The 24,183-nt window shown below is 39.3% G+C and overlaps 1 protein-coding gene across 1 annotated transcript; it reads right to left on the bottom strand.

The window, feature by feature from the left end:
• On the bottom strand, nt 1-22,972 carry TC2N (tandem C2 domains, nuclear). Its single transcript, XM_004584560.3, has 12 exons — nt 22,868-22,972; nt 18,467-18,589; nt 15,887-16,120; nt 14,096-14,263; nt 12,087-12,178; nt 10,652-10,727; nt 9,542-9,642; nt 9,054-9,170; nt 7,268-7,459; nt 3,106-3,220; nt 958-1,157; nt 1-189 (listed from the first exon to the last, which is right to left on the bottom strand). The coding sequence occupies exons 2-12, from the start codon at nt 18,531-18,533 to the stop codon at nt 79-81; spliced, it is 1,473 nt and encodes a 490-aa protein (XP_004584617.2). The 5' UTR covers nt 18,534-18,589; nt 22,868-22,972; the 3' UTR covers nt 1-78.
• Between the last annotated feature and the right edge of the window lie 1,211 nt (nt 22,973-24,183).

Here is a 24,183-nt window from a genome sequence, read left to right as displayed (position 1 = left end):
ACAAGAATTGACATGTCTTTTCCTCTGGCAGAGACTGAACTCATGTCAAGTTCTTCACCACATCACTCCATGAGGTCTTCAGCTGGAATTTAATTTGTGCCACTTGATAACAACCATTTCTGGATTTGTAATTGTCTCTTTCCACTGGTTCACAGCTTCAGTGTTATTACTGTCTTCACTTATCCAAATCTGTTTTTTAAAAAAACACAGTGCATTATTTAACTTGAGCAATGGTAACAGTTCAGTTCATGCTAATGGAAAATATTCAGTAGTTTATATAAATAAATAAATCTTTAAAAAGATTTTAAAAAAAGAAAAAATACTTATCATTTATGGCACTTTACATAACACTTTCTGAAACACTAAAGTAAATTTGACATTCAAAGCTTTAAGAAACTTGATTTAAACACTTAGGTCCACAGCATCCCCATGGAATGAATCAGCAGTTTAATATTCAAATCAACGCTGATTTCTACTTTCAAATCCTGAAGAATTGTATATTTTTTTCCTTTAGAAAAAAGATTCATTTTATTATTATTGGAAAAGCAGATCAGATTTATAGAGAGAAGGAGAGACAGAAAGATCTTCCATCTCCTGGTTCACTTCCCAAAAGGCTACAATGGCTGGAGCTAAGCCAATCTGAAGCCAGGAACCAGCAGTCTCCTCTGGGTCTCCCACGTGGGTGCAGTGGACCAAGGCTTTGAGCCATCCTCTACTGCTTTCCCAGGTCATAAGCAGGGAGCTGGATGGGAAGCAAAGCAGCTAGGACATGAACTGGTACTCATTTGGGATCTCAGCACTTGCAATGTGAGGATTTAGCCACTAGGCCATTGCGCTGGGTCTGAAGAATTATATTTCAATCATATTCAGTTTTATCCTGTGTTTGCTTTGAAGACCAATTGTTTAAATGTACAGAAAAATACATGAAACAATTCTAAACAAAAACTCCATACTAACCTGGCCCACAAAGTGTTTTCTTCTTACAGAGCTTCGACTGTAAAGCTTAATGAGAAAAACAATATCTTTTTCGTTCTGTAGAAGTGGAAAAATCATAGTTTCTCCCCATTTTACTCTTCCATTAGAGGCTTTTAGTAAGCGCGTCTTCTTCTTATAAATTAACTCTCCTGAGCTAAACATTCCCACCTTGACAAAAAAACCTAAAAACAAGAAGTTGATTTATATAATTTTATTAAAATGTCATATGAAGGTAAAATATAAATTCACTATTAAAGAAAAAGTAACCCTCTTATTAACTACTATGGCCTCAAGTGAATTCAATCCCCCTCTGAGCTGAATGCCACAGAAGAGTAAAGCTGTAAGAATAAACAACAACCAGCAGCAAAGGGACACACATCGAGGAGGACACACAGTGAGTGCCAACCCTTGGGATAGCAAAAGATATTTCTCAACTGTGTGCAGATAAAATTCTTTGCTTAGGACTCCAGCACTTATAAGCCCATGCCCACCAGAAAAAATCTATTATTTTCATAAATTTGAGATGCAGAGCTTCCAGCAAAGATACGCCAGCTTGTGTGAACCAATCTTCCATAGGTAACAATGACAAACTTTCAAACCATAAAAGCACTGAAAACTGATCACAAGACGTGTTTTCACGCAGGAGGTGCAGTCTGACTGCTGTGAGGTCAGGTGACAGTTGAGGTTGCCAGGGCAGCAAGAAGGCAAGGAAGGAACTCTCAGAAAGGAGGCAGCCGTGGAGTGATACCTGTGGACTTTACAGGCGGTCCAGTAGAGATTGCTGGAAATGCTGATTCATTGCTTGGATTAAGGGAAGATACTCGGTAATGTAACAACCCGCATCTATTCTACTGTTTGTCCCTGTTTCCCAGAGTGAACTTTATCATCCTGGGGATTTATTCCAAAGTGTATTTTCTGTGTTGTTAGTCTACAGCTCACACATATTTTTGGTATCAAGAATATATATAAAATGGGAATTATATGTTCCTTGAAAGTCTGGTAGAATCTGCCGGTAAAATCATCTCAGCTTAGTGCTTTTATTACAGGCAGCTTTTTTTAACCTTTTAATGTTTCCTCTTTAATTCAGATTATTTCCTTTCTTGAGTGACTTCCTTATAATTTGTTTTGAATAGATATCAAAAGAAACTCATGTCGTGATACATTCTAACATCTTATGCATCATCAAATGTCTTCTGAAAGGGTAACCTTCTCCTTGTTCAGCGCATTTGTTTTCTTGCTTAATCCATGTACTACAGATTTATGTATCATGGTCCCCTCAAAGAAAAAGCCTTGGCTTTATGGACTATGTCTCTTGTCCTTGATTCCATACTTAACAATTCTAATTTCAGCTCTAAAAGCCTTCATCACTTTTCCTTGTGTTTGCCGTTTTTCTAGCTGATTTGGTTGAATGCTCAGTTCATCCATTTTCAGTCTTTCAAGTCACGGTGGATGTAAACTGCTCTTGTCTGACCCCAGGCAGTCCCTTCCTTTCAGCAGAAAATGAGAATATTCCTACTCTATTCCTACTTCTTGGGGCAGGACTGACCTCAGATCTCCGGCTTGGGGTCTCCATGGGAACCAGGTCAACACAACTAAATTATCACAGACCCTGGTTGTGTCCAAAAGGCCAGGAAGGAAAGAGTCAGTCTTTTTTTTTTCCTTTCTTTCTTTCTCTTTTTCTTTCTTTCTTTTTTTCTCTCTCTCTTTCTTCTGTTTCTTTTTCTCTCTCTCTTTCTTTTTCTCTTTCTTTCTGTCTCTCTCCCTTCCTTCCTTTCCTTCTTTCTTCCTTTCTCTTTTTCTTTTTTTGACATTTGCAGGTTTTAAAAAAATTAAGTTGCTGGTTAGCAGAGCATCCAACAAAAGGCTTAGACAGGCAGAGAATATCAACGAGGCTGGTGAAGCACATGTGAGAGTCCTCTGGACATTCACCTTGTATGAACTGATGAACCGAGTAGGAACCAAGAGACAGGAAATTAAGATGTGTACATGGCCAAAATTAGAAACATGATAAAGTATTTGAAAATTAATATTTAAGTTAAATAATAAAATTAAGGTTTTAATCTCCATTGCAGGAAAATCTTGCATCACTAACACCTTCTAAACATTTTACTTTGCACCAGACATACTTACTCAAAGCTAAAGGTGTGGATGAGCTGGGAAGGTACTGTGCCTCAAGAATCTGTAACTGAATTCTGCTATTTACTGCTTGAAAACAAGTCCCCACTTGAAGTTCTGCATGGCAAACCTGCATATCAAAAAAGTGTCATTTGGTAATAGGGGATTAAGTTTCGGTTAGAGATTCTGAAAGTGTTGTCCTTTCTACTGTCACCCAAAGTCACAAGAGATGGTTCAGAAGACAAACGCAGGGTGGACATGGGGCCCAGCCTTTAGGATGCTGTGTGTGACACTCGCATCCCTGCGAGTCAGCAGGTTAGGCCCTGTCACCCACGGGGAAGAGGGCGGTCTGACCCACTCCTTAGCCAGTGTACCCATTTGGAGAGTAATCCAGCAGATGATCGCTCTCTCTGACCTCCAAATAAAGAAATATGAAAAGTAAGTAAATAACTGTCTCAGATTCCAACATTTGAGGTGCTTCACTTGCACAGATTATAAACATAAAAGTCACATGCACACTGCATCTTCAAAATCAGTGATACCAGAAGTCAATTTAAATTGGAAACAAGTAAAACTTCTAAGAAGTATTACTGGAAAAAAATACCACTCAAATGATCCCAAAAGAATTTACTCTCAAAATAATTAAGCATAATTAAGCATAGCTGATTGAATTATTTTTAAAGCAATATAAGAAATGTAAAAATGCTATAAATATGAATCACGATTTCTTCTAATTATAGAAATGAGAGTCGGTATTGTCAAAGTCAGAGACAGATTTATGGATTAAAAGTTGGATTGCTGTGTTCAATGGCAGCCAGCTGAAGGAAACTGGCAAGAAAGATGTTCACCAAAGTCACGAGGAAATAAACTGTAAGGAAAAGGTCAGAGAATCTGAGGCAATCAGCGCATAAAAAAAGACAAACAGAGAGAGAAAGAAGCAAGATTTACTCTTTAGTACTGCGGACCAATTGTAGAAGCAAAATGCTCTTCTGTCTGTGAAATTCAACACAAGTCAGTCTATTCACATTTATTCCAAGAGTCTTGAACGAAAAATAAAAGCAGCACAAAGCTGTCCAAATACAAAAACATTACTGTTGATGTGTTGAAAAGTGTAAGACTGGCAATAAAGCAAGAACATGGTGTTTACATATCTTACTAAGTAAGAGTCAGTATAATGGACAAAAAGGTCTTTTGTAGTACTGATTCTAATAAAGTTATAAAATAGATGAATGACTTTCTGGAGGGGTTTATTTTTGATAATTACTCAGTATCCCACAATAATTAGCTAATAGCTTACTGAAAAACAAAGCTTATTACATATTTTCATAAAACATGATTTTGTATTTTAAAACTGGTCATGCCATAAGGCATCAGGAGACAAATAATAAAAGGTGAACAGCTTAAAAAGCAGAATTTCAACTCTGCAGGTAAGTTTTCCCTTGAAAGAGTCTAAAATGATGGTCAATTTTGTTTATTTTTGGCAAAGATTGCTACTTTTAAATCTAGGTAAATTTATTGCTTTTGTCTTACTCAGAATGAGAATGAAATAACAACTCAAAGGAAATAATGTGGTAGCCATACACAAAATAAAATGTTTGATAACTTAACAAAAGTTTCTTTCTGCTTGAAAAAGAAGTTACTTATTTTATCAAAACACAAAGGAACTGATGAATGAAAAATTTTTATTTTTTATTATGGGTTTGTGCTCATAATTCATTTATGAAACATCTAAAGGTGGTACAATTGTAGAGTTCACACTTGTAAACAGAGAAGCATTTCAGAATGGGTTTTTCACTTCCTACCTGCTAATGTTACTTTACAAATTTAATTTATATCCCACGACATTAATTCAGATCATGAAAAACTATTCGGGATGGTTTTTAATCTCACGATAATCAAAACATTAAATTCCTATCAGCACTAACATACTGACTATACTTAGTAAGCACAAAACTATGGGAAGACATAAAATACAATAACGTGTCATTTTTTTCTAAATTATTCCTGGAATAATCAACAACAAAATGTCAAGCATAACTAGGGAAAAACAGTCTGTTGTCATTTAATCCCACCACAGGATATAAATCCAAGGGAAATGGAATCACTCTATAGAAGACATCTGCACTCCCACGTTTACAACAGCCTAAATGTCCCTCCACTGATAAAGGAAACATGGTACACATAGACACTGGAGTACTACTCTACCAATAATAACAAAAATTAAGTCTTGCCGTTTGTGACAGCATAGATTATACTGGACCAGGTCAATATTAGTGAAATAAGCCAAGCACAGGAAGAAAAGTGGAATAAAAAAATCAATAATCTCACAGAAGTTAAAAGTACAAAGGTGGTTACCAGAGACAGGGGGACAGAAGGGGATAAAGCAGGGTGGGGAAAGGTTGTTAAGTCATAGCTAGATAGGAGCAAGACATTCAGGTATTCTACTGCATGGTAGGGTGACTATGGGTGATGTTAATGTACTGTATATTTCTTTATTTCAAAAACCACAACTGGGAGAAGGCATTTGACCTAGTGGCTAAGATGCCAGCGGAGACACTTTCTATAGCTGAGCACCTGGATCTCAGCCTCGGCTCCATTCTTCATTCCAGCTTCCTCCTAATGTGTACCCTGGAGGGCATCTCGTGATGGTTCATGTAGCCAGGTTCCTGCCATCTGTGTGGGGGATCTACCTGGGCAGAGCTCCTGGCTCCCTGTTTCAGCCTGGCCTAGTCTCAGATTCTGTAGGAGCTTGTGAAGTGAACCAGTGGATGGGATCTCTTGTCTCACATCCTTTACATCTAATTCCCTCTGTTTCTCAAATAAATAATATTCAAAAAAACTTTTAAAAATGATTAGGTTGCATATCTGCTCATAAACTTGTTGAAGTGTTTACTGCTGAAGTTTTTTGGAAAAAAGCATTAGCTGCACAGCTGACTGATTTATGAGACCTGACATTTTCTGGAAACCACTACCTGAACCCTATCTTTGAGTTATTTATGAATTCCTGATAATTATACAGCTCTCATGTCAGGACAACATTTATAATAATGTCAGAAACACTGAAATGGTCAAATATATATGATTATCAACATATGTAGTATTTATATTTTACTCAGAAAATTTGACCTATTACGAACTCACTGGCCAACTGACCTCACCACTGCTGAGTGCCCACTGCTCACACCAAGCTCTGAGCCTGAGTTCTGGTCATGCCTACCTCGCTGGTCAGACAGCGAAGAGCTGTCCAAGTGCATACAGCCCAGTCGTCAGGGAGTCAGGAAGCAGTCTGGTTCCAGAGTCTTAACTCTACCATGCATTGTTTACCTAAAGAAATAATCTTCCTAAAAACATTCAAAATTTCCTGACACACAAAATTATATATAGGATACTATGTTGTGTTTTAATACATGTACACATAATATAACATCCAAACAAGGTAAACATATCTATCTGCTAAAACATTCAACATTTCTTTAGTTGAAAACTTTGTTTACTCACAATTTAATGAATTAATTAATTTGAGAGACAGATGGACAGAGTTTCTTCCCACTCACTGGTTCACTTCCCAAACGGCCCTAATGACTAGGGCTGAGCCACACAGGAGCCAGGAGCTGAGAACTCAACCCAGGATTCCCACATGGGTGGCAGGGACCCTGCTACTGGGGCTAGTCTGTCTGTTCTCAGGGTCAGTGCTAGCAGGAAGCTGGAATTGTTGAGGGTGAGCATCAAGCCCAGGCATTGCAACATGCTAGGGGTGTCCCAGCTGGCAACTTAGCCGTAAGGAAAACGGCTTTCTGCATCCAGTGCAGGACAGTCTTTGGCTCTGGAGTGCATGATTCTCCTAAATCCTTGTTTCTCCTAAGTTATCAGTTACCAAGAATATACTGCAAAAGAAAATAATTTAATAATTTAAAGATTTTCATACTTTGAGGTTAATAACAATGGCTAAAAGAGTGTGCTGGGAGAAGGTCACTCTGAGGTTATTTTCCAGTGAAGGCAGGGAAATGGCTCATTCCTTTAACCAATCATTTCTATAATGTTATTTTTAATGACATTATTACTGCCTTCTGAGAGCTTTCCATAGTCTTCAAGTCATTCTCCAACATACCAAAATCCCAACCTTTAGATAATTTTACAAAGATGAAACATTTTTCACATGGCATCCTATATCACTTACAGAAACTTTTGAAGGTGGTGTTATATCCAACGAGTAATCCATTTCTTGCGTGCTAAGCGTTCTGAGTGACAGGGAGCATTCGCCAATGGTTTTCTTCCTGGGAGTCTGAGTCTGAATCCTAAACACAAGCTTCACAGTTTGTAGACTTTGGAGTTTGATAGCAAATACAAAAGTTTCCATAAATTCAATAGCCTTTAAAAAAAAAAGGCCAAAACCAGAAAATGCACAAATAAGAAAAGAGAAGGCTGATTTGTCAACAACATATTTAATTTTCTCGTGTCTTAAAATAAAAAGTAAAATGACAATGATCATGACTTGTTTTTCCCAGAGTTTATACTGAATAGCAGTTTTCTTAATTCCACAAATTACCCTTTTAATTGGAAATTGCTTTCCCAGGCACATTTACATTTGTCTGGATCTGAAGTGGAGCAGCCAAGACTTAACTGGTACTCACATGAATGCCAGCATCCTAGATGGGGGTTTATCCCATCGCACGATAACACTGGCCTCTCATTTTTTTCCATTGTTCTGTACCTTTCTTCTAAGGAGTTTCCCTTTGAAAAGGTATGATGCCTGTGCAATTAACAAATATTTTGAATACTGTACTGTAAGTTTTACTGTTACTAAAAATGTCTGTACAGTCAAAGCTGTTTTTCTGGTAGCCAGCCAAACACTGAATTTCTTCTTTTATTCTTTTTCTTTTTTTATGGAAAGTCAGATTTACAGAGAAACATCTTCTATCCTCTGGTTCACTCCCCAACTGGCTGCAACAGCTGAAACTGAGCGAATCAGAAGCCAGGAGCGTGTTCCGTGTCTCCCATACAGGTCCCAAAGCTTTGGGCCATCTACTGCTTTCCCAGGCCACAAGCAGGGAGTTGGATGGGAAGTGGAGCATCCAGGATTTGAACTGGCACCCATTGGGGATCCCGGTGCATGCAAGATGGGACATTAGCCACTAGGCTATTGTGCCAGGCCCAATTTTTCCTTTCAGAGTTTCAAACCATAAGAGCACATAAGAAACATTATACATAAAATATTTAATGGTCATATGGATTAGACAGTGTGCTGATTTGCTTCACATTTGCCACAACAGAGATCTCTTCAACAACTTGAACCCATGCACTCTGATTAAAGCACTGCAAGCATTCTGTCATTGTCCCTCATGCTAACCCTACCAAGAATATTTCTGTGTGCTTGTGTTACTTTGTGTTTTAATGCTACACTTCAAAAGTTAATAGCAAGTTTTTTGCATTTATTACTTATTTGTATTACCTTATTTTTAAATATGTGTCTTTATAATATACTTTCTCATGTACATAGCAAAACACTACCTTTGAACCACATCAAAAGATAAAAATGAACAAATACCCAGTATGAAAACTATAATCTACAAAACCTAACTCAGGTGAACTTCTTAAGTTATACCAATTAGAAGTATTTAAAATAAATTAATTGCAATTGCAAAACTATTTTTCAAAGACAAAGTGGGCAGGAAAACAAAAATGGTAGACATTTATTTTCCTCTCATATAAAAGAAACAGAGGTTTCTTTCTTAGGTACTATTTATATATCTGAACAATTAAAATGTCTAATTAAACTGAATTTTAATATTGGACAATGACATATCCAATATTTCAAAATTGTCTTTCAGGAGCAAGGACACATATTTCACAGACTCCCCACACCTCCCAAAAAGCCCCACTTTCTTATTTTACTTCTTTTCATGAATGTTAAATGATGAATGTGGGAAAACAGGAAACACATCCAAACAGAAGCAGCCACTTACATGTGCCCCTTGCTTGGCTGAAGACTTGAAGTGCACTGGCTTGGGCAATGTTAGTGTTCCTTTCACAGACACTGTAGGAGCATCGCCACAACTAGAAGGCCAACTTAGGTCTCTGCACTAAAACATACCAAATATAGCTTAGATTTTATTAAGGACTGACGATAAGAGCGCTGTATTTCTTGAGTAAGTGAGTTTAGGTAAAAATTATAAAAACAAACCTGAGTCTATGATTTTTGTATTTAATTTACATTAAAATAAATTAGATACTCTAGGTTACAATGTTACAGCAGCTTTCCTCTAGAGGTTTGAAATACACACATTCCCATTTATTAACGGATTTTGTTAGAGACTTTACTGAATACTATTTTCTTTACAGAATCTAATATTTCAAATTTTGTATTGGCCCATTCCTCAGAAGAGTACAACAGCAGAGGTTATAAGGTCTAAATATTTAATTATGTAATAACAGTTGGTATTAACCAATTTACCTGTAAAATTGTGATCCATATCTGCTCTACTGAAGAATTATAAGACAATTTCACATTCAATTTTCCCAAATCTCTTTCATCTCCTGATAGAGTAATTGTATCTGAATTGTGAAAGGATAAAGAGGTATGAAATGTCATCCAATGGGTCTACTGCAATTAAGCTTTGAGAACAGTACAATGAAAAATGCTGCAATTATTTTTCAAAGTTCCTTATTTAACAACACTATGCTTCCAATAGTTTAATTGGATGAAGACACATTATATAAAGCTGATGTGGTTTAAGATTTTAACTCAAAATATCTATCTGCAGGATTTAAGATACAACTTGAGAAAAACCTTCCCAAATAACATGTATGCAGCCCTTAGCAATATACTTCTGGCAAGTCCCTAACTAATATACTTTAAAACTAAAGCTTGAACAGAGCAGGAGGGGACTCCAGAGTGGAGCATGAGGAAAGGAGGAGGCTTGTATCCCAACCCCGGAGACTCCCGGATCCTCACCAAGGACTATCAGTATGGGCACCAAGGACTATATCCAGCCACCAAAGAGACCACAGCGAATTGGAGTGCCCTCGTAGGCCGAGAACTCTGAGGTCAACCATTCCCTATCGGATCTTCCAAATGCGATGGAAGCAGCCCAGATTCTTCTTCACAGGGTCTAATGACATCAGAACAACAGCGAGGAGCCCTGAGCAGGCCTCAGAAACAGAAGAACAGTCAACTTCCTTCAGGACTTTGGAGAGGAGCTTTTTCTGGTCCTTACATAGCTCCAACTTTGGCTCCCCACCCTCTCTTGCAATGACCATCAGGGTCGCTCCAGAGCCCCCAAAATTAGATCAGAGAGAGAGAGAACAATAAGGAAAGCTTAGAACAGACAAGAAAAAGCCAGCTTGGACTACCATATACCTTACTAGGTAGGACACAAAGGTCGGTTACTCCTCAGAAAGGAAGATTTCTTTGCACACCCCTCCTAAAACTGCTCTGCTCCTCAATCGTTAACATGTGGCTTGTTAGAGTTATAAGCCTGTTTGAAATATCCTAAAATTCATAAAGCTTTCAAATTATAATCAACTAGAAATAATGCCTTTGAGAGTATAAAAATAATATTACCCAGGCTTCTGTTACTCCCTTGAGAATTCTTTCTTGAAGAAGTACTACTGGGTACACTGGATAATGAGTCACATCTCTACAAATGAAATTCTTTAATCAGAAATTACATAGCAAACTTCAAGGATTTTTACATTTAAGCCCCAGCATCCACCTCGTAACAAAGTGCATGCTAACCATTCTGACAGAGCTACTGGTAGGATACAATCCAGGGACAAAGAGCTTTCTGTGTGCATCATTAGAAAGATCTTCAGTATATTACTGGGAAAATGTTATTTTTTTGCTTGATTTTATAACAAGGAGAAAGAGATCACTGCTTAAGTTCATACTTTGAACTATCAGTGAAAATCAGAATATATCTGGATGTGCCATATTTATTTCTCAAACACCTGTGAAGCAGCATGGTCCACCTGGGAGTGTGGTAGAAACGTGAACTCAGGCCTGGCACAGGGCTGCCAGCTCAGATATGCTGCGGCTTAAAGACTGTAACCTGCAGTTCCAAAGTTCTCAAATAATCCTGATGTGCGTTAAAGAATTGGGTCTAGAAAACAACTCTAGGCATCACTAAGAATACTTGAGTACATCTCCAGTTTCTTTTTTTTTTTTTTAAGTCCAAGTACAAACTTTATTTTCTATTACAAGGAAATAGGTAATAATTATAATAGTAAAACAAAAAGAAGAGGAGGCATCTCTGACACTCGGTTTTCAGAGTAAGCATGGGGCTAGGCCCTTGGTCCCAATTAGGGTCGAGCCCAGGGAGTGGCAGGAATGAGGACAGGGGCTTGCTCAGGTGTCCCTGTGGAGAGGGCAGCGAGGACAAAGGACTCGTGATCCCCACCCGAAAGGGAAGGCAGTGACATCTCCACTTTCTAAAGCATTTGTGTATATATTCACATGGAAAAAAAACAAGGATTACAATCCACCAAGCGTCACAACATTTTCATAGTGTTTCAACTCTCACCGACAGGAATATAATTAATCTTTTACTTTGCTTTTCTATGTTCTAGTTTAAAACAGGCAATTTATTTGAGTAAAGAAAGAACCATTTTTAAAAAATAAAAAAACCTCTCAATCTCATTTTAAAAATATACTGTTTTAATATTAGTGAATAAAGTCTACATCACCATAAAAGCATTATTTTTAATAACTAGCTGATCATGTTCAATAAGGACAGCTATATTAACATGCACTTGTAACTACACTATTTTAAATTACAACTGCCTCAAGATTCCTGAGTGGATACCAACAGAGAAATGTAAAGATACAGGAAAATGAAACGGAAAACTTGGAAACAATGATCACACGCACTTTTACTTGACCTTGATCCTTCCCACCCCGATCAACTATGTAAACATCATTTAAATAAAAATTTAGAAAAAGAAGAAATATACATATTCCTAATGCAGTTTACAGATTTCTGACAAATGTGCACGCTTACCTGAATGAATCGTTGAGAAGCACTTGTAAGATCAAACATAGATTTGCTTAGCCCAGAGGGACTAGGAAGCTTGCTGGCCCTTAAATCACAAACTACAATGGGAAATGAAAAGTATTTACAGTTAGGGAAAAAAAAAAACCACTGAATTCTGCCTGAATTTAGTGACTGAGATAGTTCTGTGTAGCAAAACCTTAAAAATACTGAAAATTTTATTAATCAGTGACATATGGCATTTAAAATGTTCTTAGAAAATAAAAACGAGACCCAGCTATCTCACTCCTAGGAATATACCCAAAGGAAATTAAAACTGCATATAAGAAGGGGATCTTTAATCCTATATTTATAGCAGCACATCTACAATAGCAAAGACATGGAAGCAATCCAGGTGCCTCTCCAAAGAGAGTGGTTAAGGAAACTGTGGTGTATCTACTCCATGGAATATTATTGAGCCATTAAAAAGAATGAAATTATACCATTTGGAACTAGATGGCCCCAACTAGAGAGCATTATGCTCAGTGAAATAAGTCAATCACAAAAAGAAATACCACATGTTCTCTTTAATATAAGGGAACCATTATGCAAATTGGAATGTATAGTGAAGGAGTAATAGAGACTACCATATCCAGATGTGAAGACATAATGCAACATGCATCCCTATTTCCAAATCAAAGATGGACTCCCAGTGAAACTGTTGGACATATCTAGACAATGGAATGATGGACTGTTTGACATTGTCTGTACCAACAATGTCAGGGCACACTTAAATAACAGACTGATGGAACTATAACTCCTTATGAAGGACTATACTACTGTAACAATATGGGGAAAATCAGTCGGGGGAGTGGAAATCCCAGACTCTATGGAATTGCATCAAATTCAAAAATAAAAAAATTTAAAACAAAGAAAACTGAGATACAGTTATTTTGGTACAAAAAAATTTTAAATATATATACATATATACATGAGAGATCTTCAGAAAGTTTGTGGTAAATGAGTATCATGAAAAAAAAAACAACGCATATTTAAGCTTTCTGGCACCAAAATAAACATATTTTAATTCAATCTTCCATCCTTTTCAAAATACCCAGATAAATGGTACACTATACATAGTATATACAGTCTCAAATACAACACTACAAAAGTTCTATAATCATTCAAGCATTTTCTGTGTTTTCTTCGCTCATATTTCTAATCACATCATGGGTTTTTTAAATCTACTCTTTTACTGACATCAGCAGAAATACACATTGAATATACATACTATAAAAATATCTGTTGTAGAAGTTACTAGATGATTGCTAAATGTATACAAAATAATGCGTAAACAAAAATTCATTCAAAAAAGGGAAAAAAGAAAATAGAATTTGGAACTACCAATAGATACCTCATTAACTTTCATATATATTATATATATATATATATATTTTGAATTTTTGAATTATGTGGTACAATTTTGTATAGACTGGGATTCCCCCCCAAACTCCCACCCCCCAACAGATTTTCCCCATTTTACTACAATGGTATAGTCCTTCATAATGAATCACAATTCCATCAGTCTCTTATTTAAGTGTACCCTGACATTGCTGGTACAGACAATGTCAGACAGTCCAGCATCCCATTGTCTACATATTTCCAACAGTTTCACCAGGAATCCATTTTTCGCCTGGAAGCAGGAATGAATGTTGCATTATACCCCCACATCTGGATATGGTGGACCCCAGTACTCCATTACTACACACATTTCCATAATCGAGAAGCCATGAAACAAGGTCAACAACCGGTATGAGTTAGAACAACTGCAACAACAACTTTTAATTTTTTTATCAAATAAAATACCACAGAGAAGTCATAATGTTTGTCACAACGTTACAAAGCTTGATTTTCTCTTTTTTATCCATTGCTTTTAACAGGAAGAAAAATTTCTTCCAGGGACTTTAACTTAACCTGACTTCTAAATTTGTTGAAGAAAAACACACAGCAGAGTGTCGCACGCACACAGTTTTTCGCACCTGATCCGTACAGCCTCACGGCGTCTGAATGGGGAGGGAAGCGCCGGCTGAGGTCAGGTGACACGTGCTGGTGCATGTAGAAGGGGTTGTAAACATCGTAGGCGGCACCATGCTGGAGTGAATTGGAAAGTGCTGTCTTCCGGTCGTCAAAGGATGCCCTGGCAGAACCTAAAAGCGAATGTTTCTAAAGTTTTACAAAGCTCTTTTCCCCAAGTTATTAGCCAACACACAACTGCATATTTGATACAAACGAAAATATTTTTATTTCGAATAATACTAAATCACATTCCTTTGATACCTAAAAAAGAGAACACATTTACAGAACTGCTAATAAATCACTGAGCTACATATTTCTGTTTTGTGTATTTTCTCTGTTTATTATATCTCATAACTGAGTAAGACTCTCATGGCTGAAAAGTAGGACTGAATCAAATTCCTGTCAAAGTGAATAGTCATGTTAGGATACCAAACAGCCACTACCTTGTATGTCCTATAAGCTAGTAGTTAAGTCAGTTAACATACAAGCACTGCTACAAGTCTTTGTGGTAATGAGAAAGTACTTAGCAGTATTAAGAAATCCTTCGGGCCCGGCGGCGTGGCCTAGTGGCTAAAGTCCTCGCCTTGAATGCGTCAGGATCCCATATGGGCACCAGTTCTAATTCTGGCTGCTCCACTTCCCATCCAGCTCCCTGCTTGTGGCCTGGGAAAGCAGTCGAGGACGGCCCAAAGCTTTGGGACCCTGCACCCACGTGGGAGACCCGGAAAGAAGTTCCTGGTTCCTGGCTTCGGATCGGTACGGCACCGGCCGTTGCGGCTCACTTGGCGGATGAATCATCGGTCGGAAGATCTTCCTCTCTGTCTCTCCTCTCTGTATATCTGACTTTGTAATAAAAAAAATAATAATAAAAAAGAAATCCTTCAAGATAGTAGCATCAAAGACGACTCATTACTTTTTTCTTCTTCTTTTTCTTTCTTTATTATTATTTTTAAAATAATCTTACATAGTTGATTAAGGTACTAAGGGTCAAGGGCTACAGGAAAATGGGTAAGACCATTGTTTTCAATTTACTCTAAAATGAATTCCTTCTCCTGCCAAAAAAGTGGATTAATGATGGATAGAAGAATGGAAAGGCGGGTACATATATGACAAATCAATGAGTCCAATGTTAATGGTAGAATTTGTTTAGTTGGATGCATAGGTAGTCACTGCTTAGTTCTTTTCACCTTTCTATGTGTTTGACACTTTTCTAATAAAAGTTTAAGGAAAAAAAAGTTATTTGGACTGGCAGTGTTCAAATGGAATAATATTTTTAAAAAGAAAAGAACTACATATTCATATTATCTCCACTAGCTGATTGGCCTCTACAACATGTGCCGCATTCAGACAGTGAATCCATTGAGCGTGGGGGAGGAGGAAGGAAAGCAGGGATTGTTTCCTTAGTTCTCATCGCACTGCCTTTTAGAAAACTGTAGATAAGAACTACGCATCTTGTATTGGTGATCAAATACAGAATAATTCCTTTATTACACTCTTTCTACATATGTGAGGAACACCTGGGATATTACCCTTTAAATGAGGTCAAACTCATACAGAGAGGTGTTGCTTCATGAGCCAACTTCACAATGAGATTTTTCAGAAACACTGTGCACTAAGTTCCCTACTGACAAAAACAAAACACACAAAAAGCAAAGTATTTCATTTTGTATATATCCTATACGAAAGGTATAAAGGAGCAAAACAGCATGCAAATGCTACCTGTTTTATTTTAATTCTTGCAAGGTGCTGCTTACCTTCAAGGCCTTCCAGATGTGAAAGGGTTCCTTGTGTCCTGGGCTGAATGTAAGATAACTTAAACCTTGGCACCACAAAGGGCACTTCTTTGCCGTCACATGGTAATTTGGAAAGCAGATAATCCTCAGTGCAGCCCAGCTGAGGCTTCGCAGAAGCACAAGTCAGAGGGTGGACGCAGACACCGGGGCTGGGGCTGTTTGAGACTGCTGCTTTCAAGTCTCTTTCTCCAGATGCTGCAAACAAAATGGGGGGAGGGAATCACAAACAGATCCAGATATGACATATAATAATCTCAGCCTAAAACACTGAGGTACTTATTTAATCATTTTAAAAGACATTACTGGAATGTAAACTACCCTTTGGTCCTGCCAGGCACCCCCAGAATCTACTTTAAGTTTGTGCAGTTAGGTTTGCAGCAGTTAACCTGCTACTGCCAAAGCATATTAACTTATCCTAACGATAAAAGAGGCCTTTAAGGAGTCTTGCTCCCACACAATTTACGGATGGAAAATAAATCTATTTTGTGGTTAATGCCACAACGCTGTCAAGGAAAATCTAGTTATGTAAAGATACTATCTATAGGCAATTCTTGTGGTGAACAAGACTGGTTAACATGGGTTTTAAATATTAACATGGGTTTTAAATATATGAAGTGCTCCAAATCTACACAGGCCTCTACCAAATCATGAAATAAAATGCACACTGACCCTAGACATGCAACACTCACTCACCCTGTCCTGGCTTTCATGACTTATTTTATCCATTCACTAGAATTATATGGGATTTCTAAGCTGCATTACCTCAGATGGGGTGATAAGGGACACCTGGAGTTAACGTTAAACTATACGCAGCATTATCTGTAGATTCAATGAACTGTAACTACTAATTTTTAGGAATCTATATGTTACTTTTTTATATATCTTCATATAAAAAAGAAATTTTCAGGTCCAGTGCAATAGCCTAGTGGATAAAGTCCTCGCCTTGCACATGCCAGGACCCTATTTGGGCACTGACTCGTGTCCTGGCTGCTCCACTTCCCATCCAGCTCCCTGCTTGTGGCCTGGGTAAGCAGTTGAGGACAGTCCAAAGCCTTGGGACCCTGCACCCATGTGGGAGACCCAGAAGAAGCTCCTGGCTTTGGATGGGCTCAGCTCCAGCCGTTGCAGCAAAACTTGGATAGTCAATCAGCGGATGGAAGATCTTCCTCTCTCTCTCTCCTCCTCTTTGTATATCTAACTTTCTGATAAAAAAAAATTAAATCTTAAAAAAAAGAAATCTTCATATTTAGATAGAACAGAAACTCTCAAAGCTCTGCTCTACATTAATACAAAGAAAGTTCAGAGAAAAATAATATTCTAGTCATTGCCTTAAGAGCTCAGGGAGACACGCATTAGAGACATCTCCAGGAGTCCTTGACAATCATGGTTAGATAAAGTCACGGGTCTCTTCCCCTTTGGTTATTTATTCATAATAACATTTTAAAATACATTGTAGGGCCCGGCACAGTAGCCTAGTAGCTGGGGTCCTTGCCTTGCATGCTCTGGGATCCCATGTGGGTGCCAGTTCATGTCCTGGCTGCTCCACTTGCCATCCCTTCCAGTTCCCTGCTTGTGGCCTAGGAAAGCAGTTGAGGAAGGCTCAAGGCCTTGGGATCCTGCACCCTCATGGGAGACCCAGAGGGGTCTTCTGGCTTTGGATGGGCTCAGTTCCAGCTGTTGTGGTCACTTGGGGTGTGGATCACTGGATGGAGAATCTTTCTTTATGTCTCTCCTTCTCTCTGAAAAATCTGCCTTAATAATAATAATAATAATAATAATAATAATAATATAATAATAAATACATTGGGGCCCGGCGGCGTGGCCTAGCGGCTAAAGTCCTCGCCTTGAAAGCCCCGGGATCCCATATGGGCCCTGCTGGTTCTAGTCCCGGCAGCTCCACTTCCCATCCAGCTCCCTGCTTGTGGCCTGGGAAAGCAGTCGAGGACGGCCCAATGCATTGGGACACTGCACCCGCGTGGGAGACCCGGAAGAGGTTCCTGGTTCCCGGCTTCGGATCGGCGCACACCGGCCCGTTGCGGCTCACTTGGGGAGTGAATCATCGGATGGAAGATCTTCCTCTCTGTCTCTCCTCCTCTGTGTATATCTGGCTGTAATAAAATGAATAAATCTTTAAAAAAAAATAATAAATACATTGTACATAAATCAAACACTGGCCAGAGTAATACTCTGCCCAAACACACTTCTTTCTCTCTCCCTGCCTTTGCTAATACCATACCATCCAGATATAATGCTCATGTTCGCCTCACATTTTCTTTCTTCCTTTTTTCCATTCAACTTGGATAAATGCTTCCCAGATCCCAGGGCAAACGTCTTCCTTTTGGAGCCGTTCCAGGGTGTGTCTGGGATGGAATGTGCCCCTTCCTGCTCTCCAGGGTATGTGGAGTTCTGGATACTTAGCTAGTTTACCTATGCTTCAGTCTCCTTGTGGAAATAAGGAAATCAGGAAATATCTCCATGACAAAATTCCAAAAGCAAAGAAGGATCTCAATAAATGTTTATTGAAGTCAAAATAAAACTCACAGCTGTGTTTTTCGGTTTCGCCGTAGAAGCACCCTCTACAGCAACTCTTTATAAATTCTGCTGCCATTACATTCAGTTTCCAATATTCAACAAAAGATACAAACTTCCAGCTTTATTAGGAACCTGTTGGCAGAACAGAAGACAAGTTAAGCTGACCATGCTTAGTGTCATTAGAGATCAGCAAATAAATCATAGTATTGTGGTCAGCATTATGGCACAGTAGGTTAAGTCAAGAAAGCTGCATCCCACATGGCACTAGTTCAACAGCTAGTGCATCTGAGTGAGCAGAGGGAAGAGGACCCAAGTGCTTGGGTCCCCGAAATCACGTGGAAGACCCAGACAAAGCTCCTGGCGCCTAGTTTGGCCTGGCCCAGTCTTGACCATTTTGGCTATTTGCAGAATGAACTATAAGATGCAGAATCTCTCTTATCTTCTAACTCTGTCTTTCAAATAAATAAATAGATCTTTTTAAAAAATAATAAATTTACAATCTAAAATTGCCACTCACCCTGTTCTTTGAATTAGTTTGAAATAAATTCCAAATCTAAAAGGAAGATCTATTTATTTTCATTGGAAAGGCAGATTTACGGAGAGAAGGAGAGACAGAGAAAAAGATCTTCCATCTGTTGCTTCACTCCCCAGGAGGCAGGCAGGAGTTTCAGCACATCAACAATGGATACTGTCTTTCAGGACACTAGTGCAGGAACCGGAGCTGGCCCAGGCACTCCAGTGGAGGGCTTGGCATTCTAACAGCTAGGACAAAAGCCTGCCCCCAACTGTACTCCGAATGACTCTTTCCGACCCACCAGTTCACGTATGCTCTCTCAGGCTACACTTAATTGCTCACACTTCGGTTAAACTTAACAAACTTTTTTTTTAATTACTGCATATTTCAAAAGTTACAAATAGCTTTAACTACAGTTAGGAAATACATATGCTTTCAGATATATAAGAAACTTCAAAAAGCTCATGAAATTAGAAGTCATAAGGTAAGTGTAAACTCCTTTTTAGAAATCCACATTACACATTTTCCATGAATTTTGTGAGGACACCTTGAAATACTGTCTTTAATTTACACTACAGCATAAGAAGAATGTTTTACCACCTACGTCCGATAATTCAACCTTTTGCATATTTATTCTCCGTTATTTATTATTTCTGCTGATTGTTGTTCAGCATGTTTTACTTCCTTGTGCAGCTAGACAATAAGTTTTCAATAATAAATTATTGAGTTACCATAAAACTTTACTGACAAGATCTTTATCAAGCCAAAATTGAAATACACTCATCCAGAGGTTTGCTTTTGCTTAGCAGCTCATTGCAGATCCAAGAATTGACAAATAACCTATTTAAAACTGGACAAAGAGCCTAGCAGGTAGGTTAGCTGCAAAAGTCCTTGCTCTGTACGTGCCAGGATTCTGTATGGGTGCTGGTTTGTATCCTGGCAGCCCTGCTTCCCATCCAGCTCTCTGCTTGTGGCCTGGGAAAACAGTCAAGGACGGCCCAAAGCCTTGGGACCCTTCACCCATGTGGGAGATCCCGAGGAGGCTCCTGGCTTCAGATTGGCTTGGCTTCAGCCTTTGCGGCCACTTGGGGAGTGTATCAGTGTACAGAAGAAGTTCCTCTCTGCCTCTCCTCCTCTCTGTATATCTGACTTTCCAATGAAAATAAATAAATTTTTTAAAAAAAACCTGGACAAAGAATTCAAACATGTTTCTTCAAAGAAGACAGATGGCCAAAGAACACAGGGAAAGGTGTGCAATATCACTGAATATTAGGAAAATCCAATCAAAATGACAATGAGCTCTACAGACACTCGTTAAAAAGATTGAATGTTGGTAAGGCTGCGGGCAGAGTGGAACCTTCACATGAGGCTGGGGGTGCAGAAAACGCAGTTGCTTTGGAAAACACCTGAGCAGCCCCTCAGAAGCCTCACAGCTGTCCTGGAACTCAGAATCCAGGGCTAAGCCAATGCAGCTGAGCCTGGGAAACACATCTCCACACAGAAGCCTGTACACAAAGGTTCACAGTGATGTTGCTCAGAAGAGCGCAAATGGAACTAGCCCAAACGTCCATCAAGCAACGAATGGAAAACAAACATGGTTATATCCATACAGTACATTACTGTACATCCAACCACAACAAGCAACAAGGTATGGACATGGTAAGCCTTGAAACCACAACACTCCCGCATACACACTGTGTGCTACCCAGCAAGGGGGAAATGGGGAGTAGGGCCAGGGGGTTGGGCTGTCGGCTGGATCCCCCGTGTGACAACAATGCTTTTGAATCAGTCATGATGACTGCACACCTTCATGAGGGTAGATGAAGCGGCACCGATTAGACACCTTGAAGAAATATCATGGTATATAAATACAAATATAAATATAGTTTTTTAAAAATGTTGCTGAGCTCCTTCCTTTTCACAGAAGATTATTTTTATTTATTTTGATTGGCAGAGCAACACAGAAAAAGAGAGAGTGAGAGCGAGCTCTTGCATCTGTTGGGTCACTCCACAGATGTGTTCAACAACTTGGAGCTGGCCTAGGTCCAAGCCGGGAGGCAGTGGTGCCCCACACTGGGCACAAGAGTCCAAGCACTTGAGACACCATCTGCTGGCCCTTTGGTATGCACTACCAGGAAGCTGAACTGGAAGTGACTGCAGGACTTAAACCCAGGCAATCGGATAGGGGATGCTGGAGTCCCAAGCAACAGCTTAACCTACTTCACCACAATGGCCAACCTTTAAAAAAAAAAGAAAATACGACTTTTAAGAAGACTCACATCTTGAAACTGGTGTGAACTCCCAGCCACTTGCTCTCCTCAGTGGTCACAGCTTCCCAAGGGCAGGCTTTTCCCACCCACTTTACCTGGCACAAAGCAAGTGTCCTTACAGACCCTTGAAGGAGGCAAAGTGAACTTTCAATACAAGGCAGCCCCACGACATCCCAGAACTAGACATAAAGAAGTTTCTCATCAGGGTACCTTAAATGAGCCTTGGGTTAACTTTCAACCATCCTTAGACTACCACAAATTCACCAAATTTCTAGTCAAACCTATCAAGACCCCAGGTTAGTAAGCACTCTCAGAGAAATAGACTTGTAAGTTCCTTTAGTTGGGGCTGGTGCTGTGGCGTAGCACGTTAAGCTGGCACCTGCAGTGCCAGCATCCCATATGGGTGCCAGCTCAAGTCCTGGATGTTCTGCTTTCTATCTGGCTCCCTGCTAATGAACCTGGGATGGCAGAAGGCAGCCCAAGTGTTTGGGTCTGTGCACCCATGTGGAGACCCAGAGGAAGCTCCTGGTTACTAGTTTCAGCTTGGCTCAACCATGGCAGCTGTGACCAACTGGGAAATGAACCTGCAGGTGGAAACTCTCTGTCTCTTCCCCTCTCTCTGTGACTCTGTCTTTCAAATTAATAAATATATATTTCTGAAAGTTCCTTTAGTCTCTCATACTTTCAGTATTCTGTTATATCTTGGCAATTTGATTCCTATTTTTAATTTCTTAAATATAGCATTCTTAGATGTCTTCAATGTAAGGGTTGCTCCAACTTGCCCCTTGCATACACCTCGGGAAGGCATAGACCTGGACAACCACTTCATGAAACAACTCAGCGTTATCCAGCAAAGCTTAAAACCTACAACTGGACTCCTAGCTTAGGGAAAAGCCTGGGAAATCCCTGCACATGGACACAGAGATGTGGATTAGAACAATAAAAACAACTTCCAACAACAAAAAGTAAAAACTCTTTAAAATGAACACTGAAAACATCCACCAAGACAATGATGGAAAAATACTAGGAAAGTCACAGAATGGAAAAACAAATTATAACACATCAACATGGAGAAATAATACAAATTAGTATATGCATAAGTCATAAAAATCATATAATTATTGCTTCTCGGGTTTTTGGGCAAGATCAAGTGTAAAAATCATATAATTACATTTACATAGCACCCTCAAAGAGGTAAAACTGAACAACACATTGTGTTTAGGAATGCTTAGGTATATGGTAAGACTATACAGAAAATCAAGAAAAGTGAAACAAGGCATAATCAAAGGGAATATACAAAGAAGCTTCAAAATCTGTGCTGCTCCCCAAACATGAGTTGGGTACAGAGTTATTTTTTGTATTATGCAAACCCAGAGATGCATCAGAAGTACTATTTTATACATAAGAAATAATTTCTCAATTAAGAATTAGGGAAATACATGGTTGAGGTTAAAAATCTGAGAAACACAGAAAACTTTATGGAAAAAAAACAAAAGTACTCATAATATCTTTGCATGATGAGATAACTACAATATTTAAAGGAATCAAATATGCATCAATGATGAGATATAACTGACTTACGATAAGCTGCATATTTTCTCATTTTTGTTTGCAAGCAAGACTTACAGAAAAAGCAGGAGAAACAGAGGGATGATGTCTTGTCTGCTGGTTCATTCCCCAGATGGCTGCAATGGCCAGGGCTGGGTCAGGCTCACGCCAGGAGCCAGGAGCCAGGAGCCTCCTTTAGATCTCTCACGTGGGTCCAGGGGTCCAGATGCACCTGAAGGGGCTGGATCAGAAGTGGAGCAGCTGGGATTTAACCGGCACCCACACAAGATGTCAACATCTCAGGTAGAGCCTACGCCTGCCCTGCCACCATGCCAGTCCTGAGTTGTACATACTTAAAACATACAATCAAATGAGTACAACGGATGTATACACCAGTGAGAGAATCTACTACAATGAACAAAATGAACATGTCCACCATTCTCTGCAGCCTCTTGTCCCTTTAACTCATTCCTCCTTCTTTCCATCCCTAAGCAGCCACTAATCATATAACTAATGGGGTTTCTGTCATACTAGCTCACATGTTCCATAACTTTTTTGAGTACATATTCAGATGTAGCTTAGGCATGTTTTATCTTAATAGATATGGCCAAAACATTTTCTAAAATGCACCAATTTACACTTCCACCACCAAAGTAAGACAGTTCCAGATGCTCATTAATCATTCCTCTCACATCCCCAAGGCAAACAGCCACTAAGCCACCTGCCTGAACTATAGAATTAAAAAGAAGCTGTCAGTGAAGCCTGAAGTGAAACCCAGCAACTTTCACCTAAGATCACTGTCCCTTGACTGCGTAACAATGGAAGTGAAGGTCCTAACAGAGCTGTGCCTTGATTTGGATTTAGTCAAAATCCCTGAATGAGGTCTTTAGAAGAGTCCCTGACACGGTCATGAAAGAAATCACGTGACTTGGGCACAAGCTGGAAGCTGGCAGGCACTGGAACACAGGGCAGACACAGCCCAGCACAGTTTACACTTGTGACGTGAATGCTGGTAACACCTGAACCCAACACATCCTGACACCACTAAAGTAAGTAGTTACAGTTGGGACAGAGGGAGATGAAAGATTCTATTATCAATAGTTCTATATGCTCAGCCACTTCTCTCTGTTCCTGCTCATTCACCCTGAGAGGGGAACTGCTGGGCAACGAGACTCCCTTCAGCCTAAAGGAGTTCTGTAATCCCTACACAGCTGGCAGTCTCATTATCAACTCCCCCGACCTATCACCCTGCCAGCTCTCCTCAAAAACAAGGATTCTACACATCAGGTCTTCATCTGCTCACACTTGGAATTTGCCACTCGAGTGTGCTGAAGCCACTGACCACCTCCTAACTACCAACGTCAACACTCCTGAGCAGACCCTAAGTTCCTCAC

Source organism: Ochotona princeps, chromosome 26 (assembly GCF_030435755.1).
Source record: "Ochotona princeps isolate mOchPri1 chromosome 26, mOchPri1.hap1, whole genome shotgun sequence".
Classification (NCBI taxonomy): Eukaryota; Metazoa; Chordata; class Mammalia; order Lagomorpha; family Ochotonidae; genus Ochotona; species Ochotona princeps.
Note: the sequence above shows the minus strand (reverse complement) of the source record. Positions and strands in the feature narration are given on the sequence as shown.

Coding starts and splice junctions, on each gene's coding strand:
- TC2N (XM_004584560.3), bottom strand. CDS start 18,533: ATGGCAGCAGAATTTATAAAGAGTTGCTGTAGAGGGTGCTTCTACGGC. Junction 14,264..15,886: donor ACATCTGGAAGGCCTTGAAG/GTAAGCAGCACC, acceptor ATTCGCTTTTAG/GTTCTGCCAGGGCATCCTTT. Junction 7,460..9,053: donor CAGCCAAGCAAGGGGCACAT/GTAAGTGGCTGC, acceptor TTTTTTTTAAAG/GCTATTGAATTTATGGAAAC.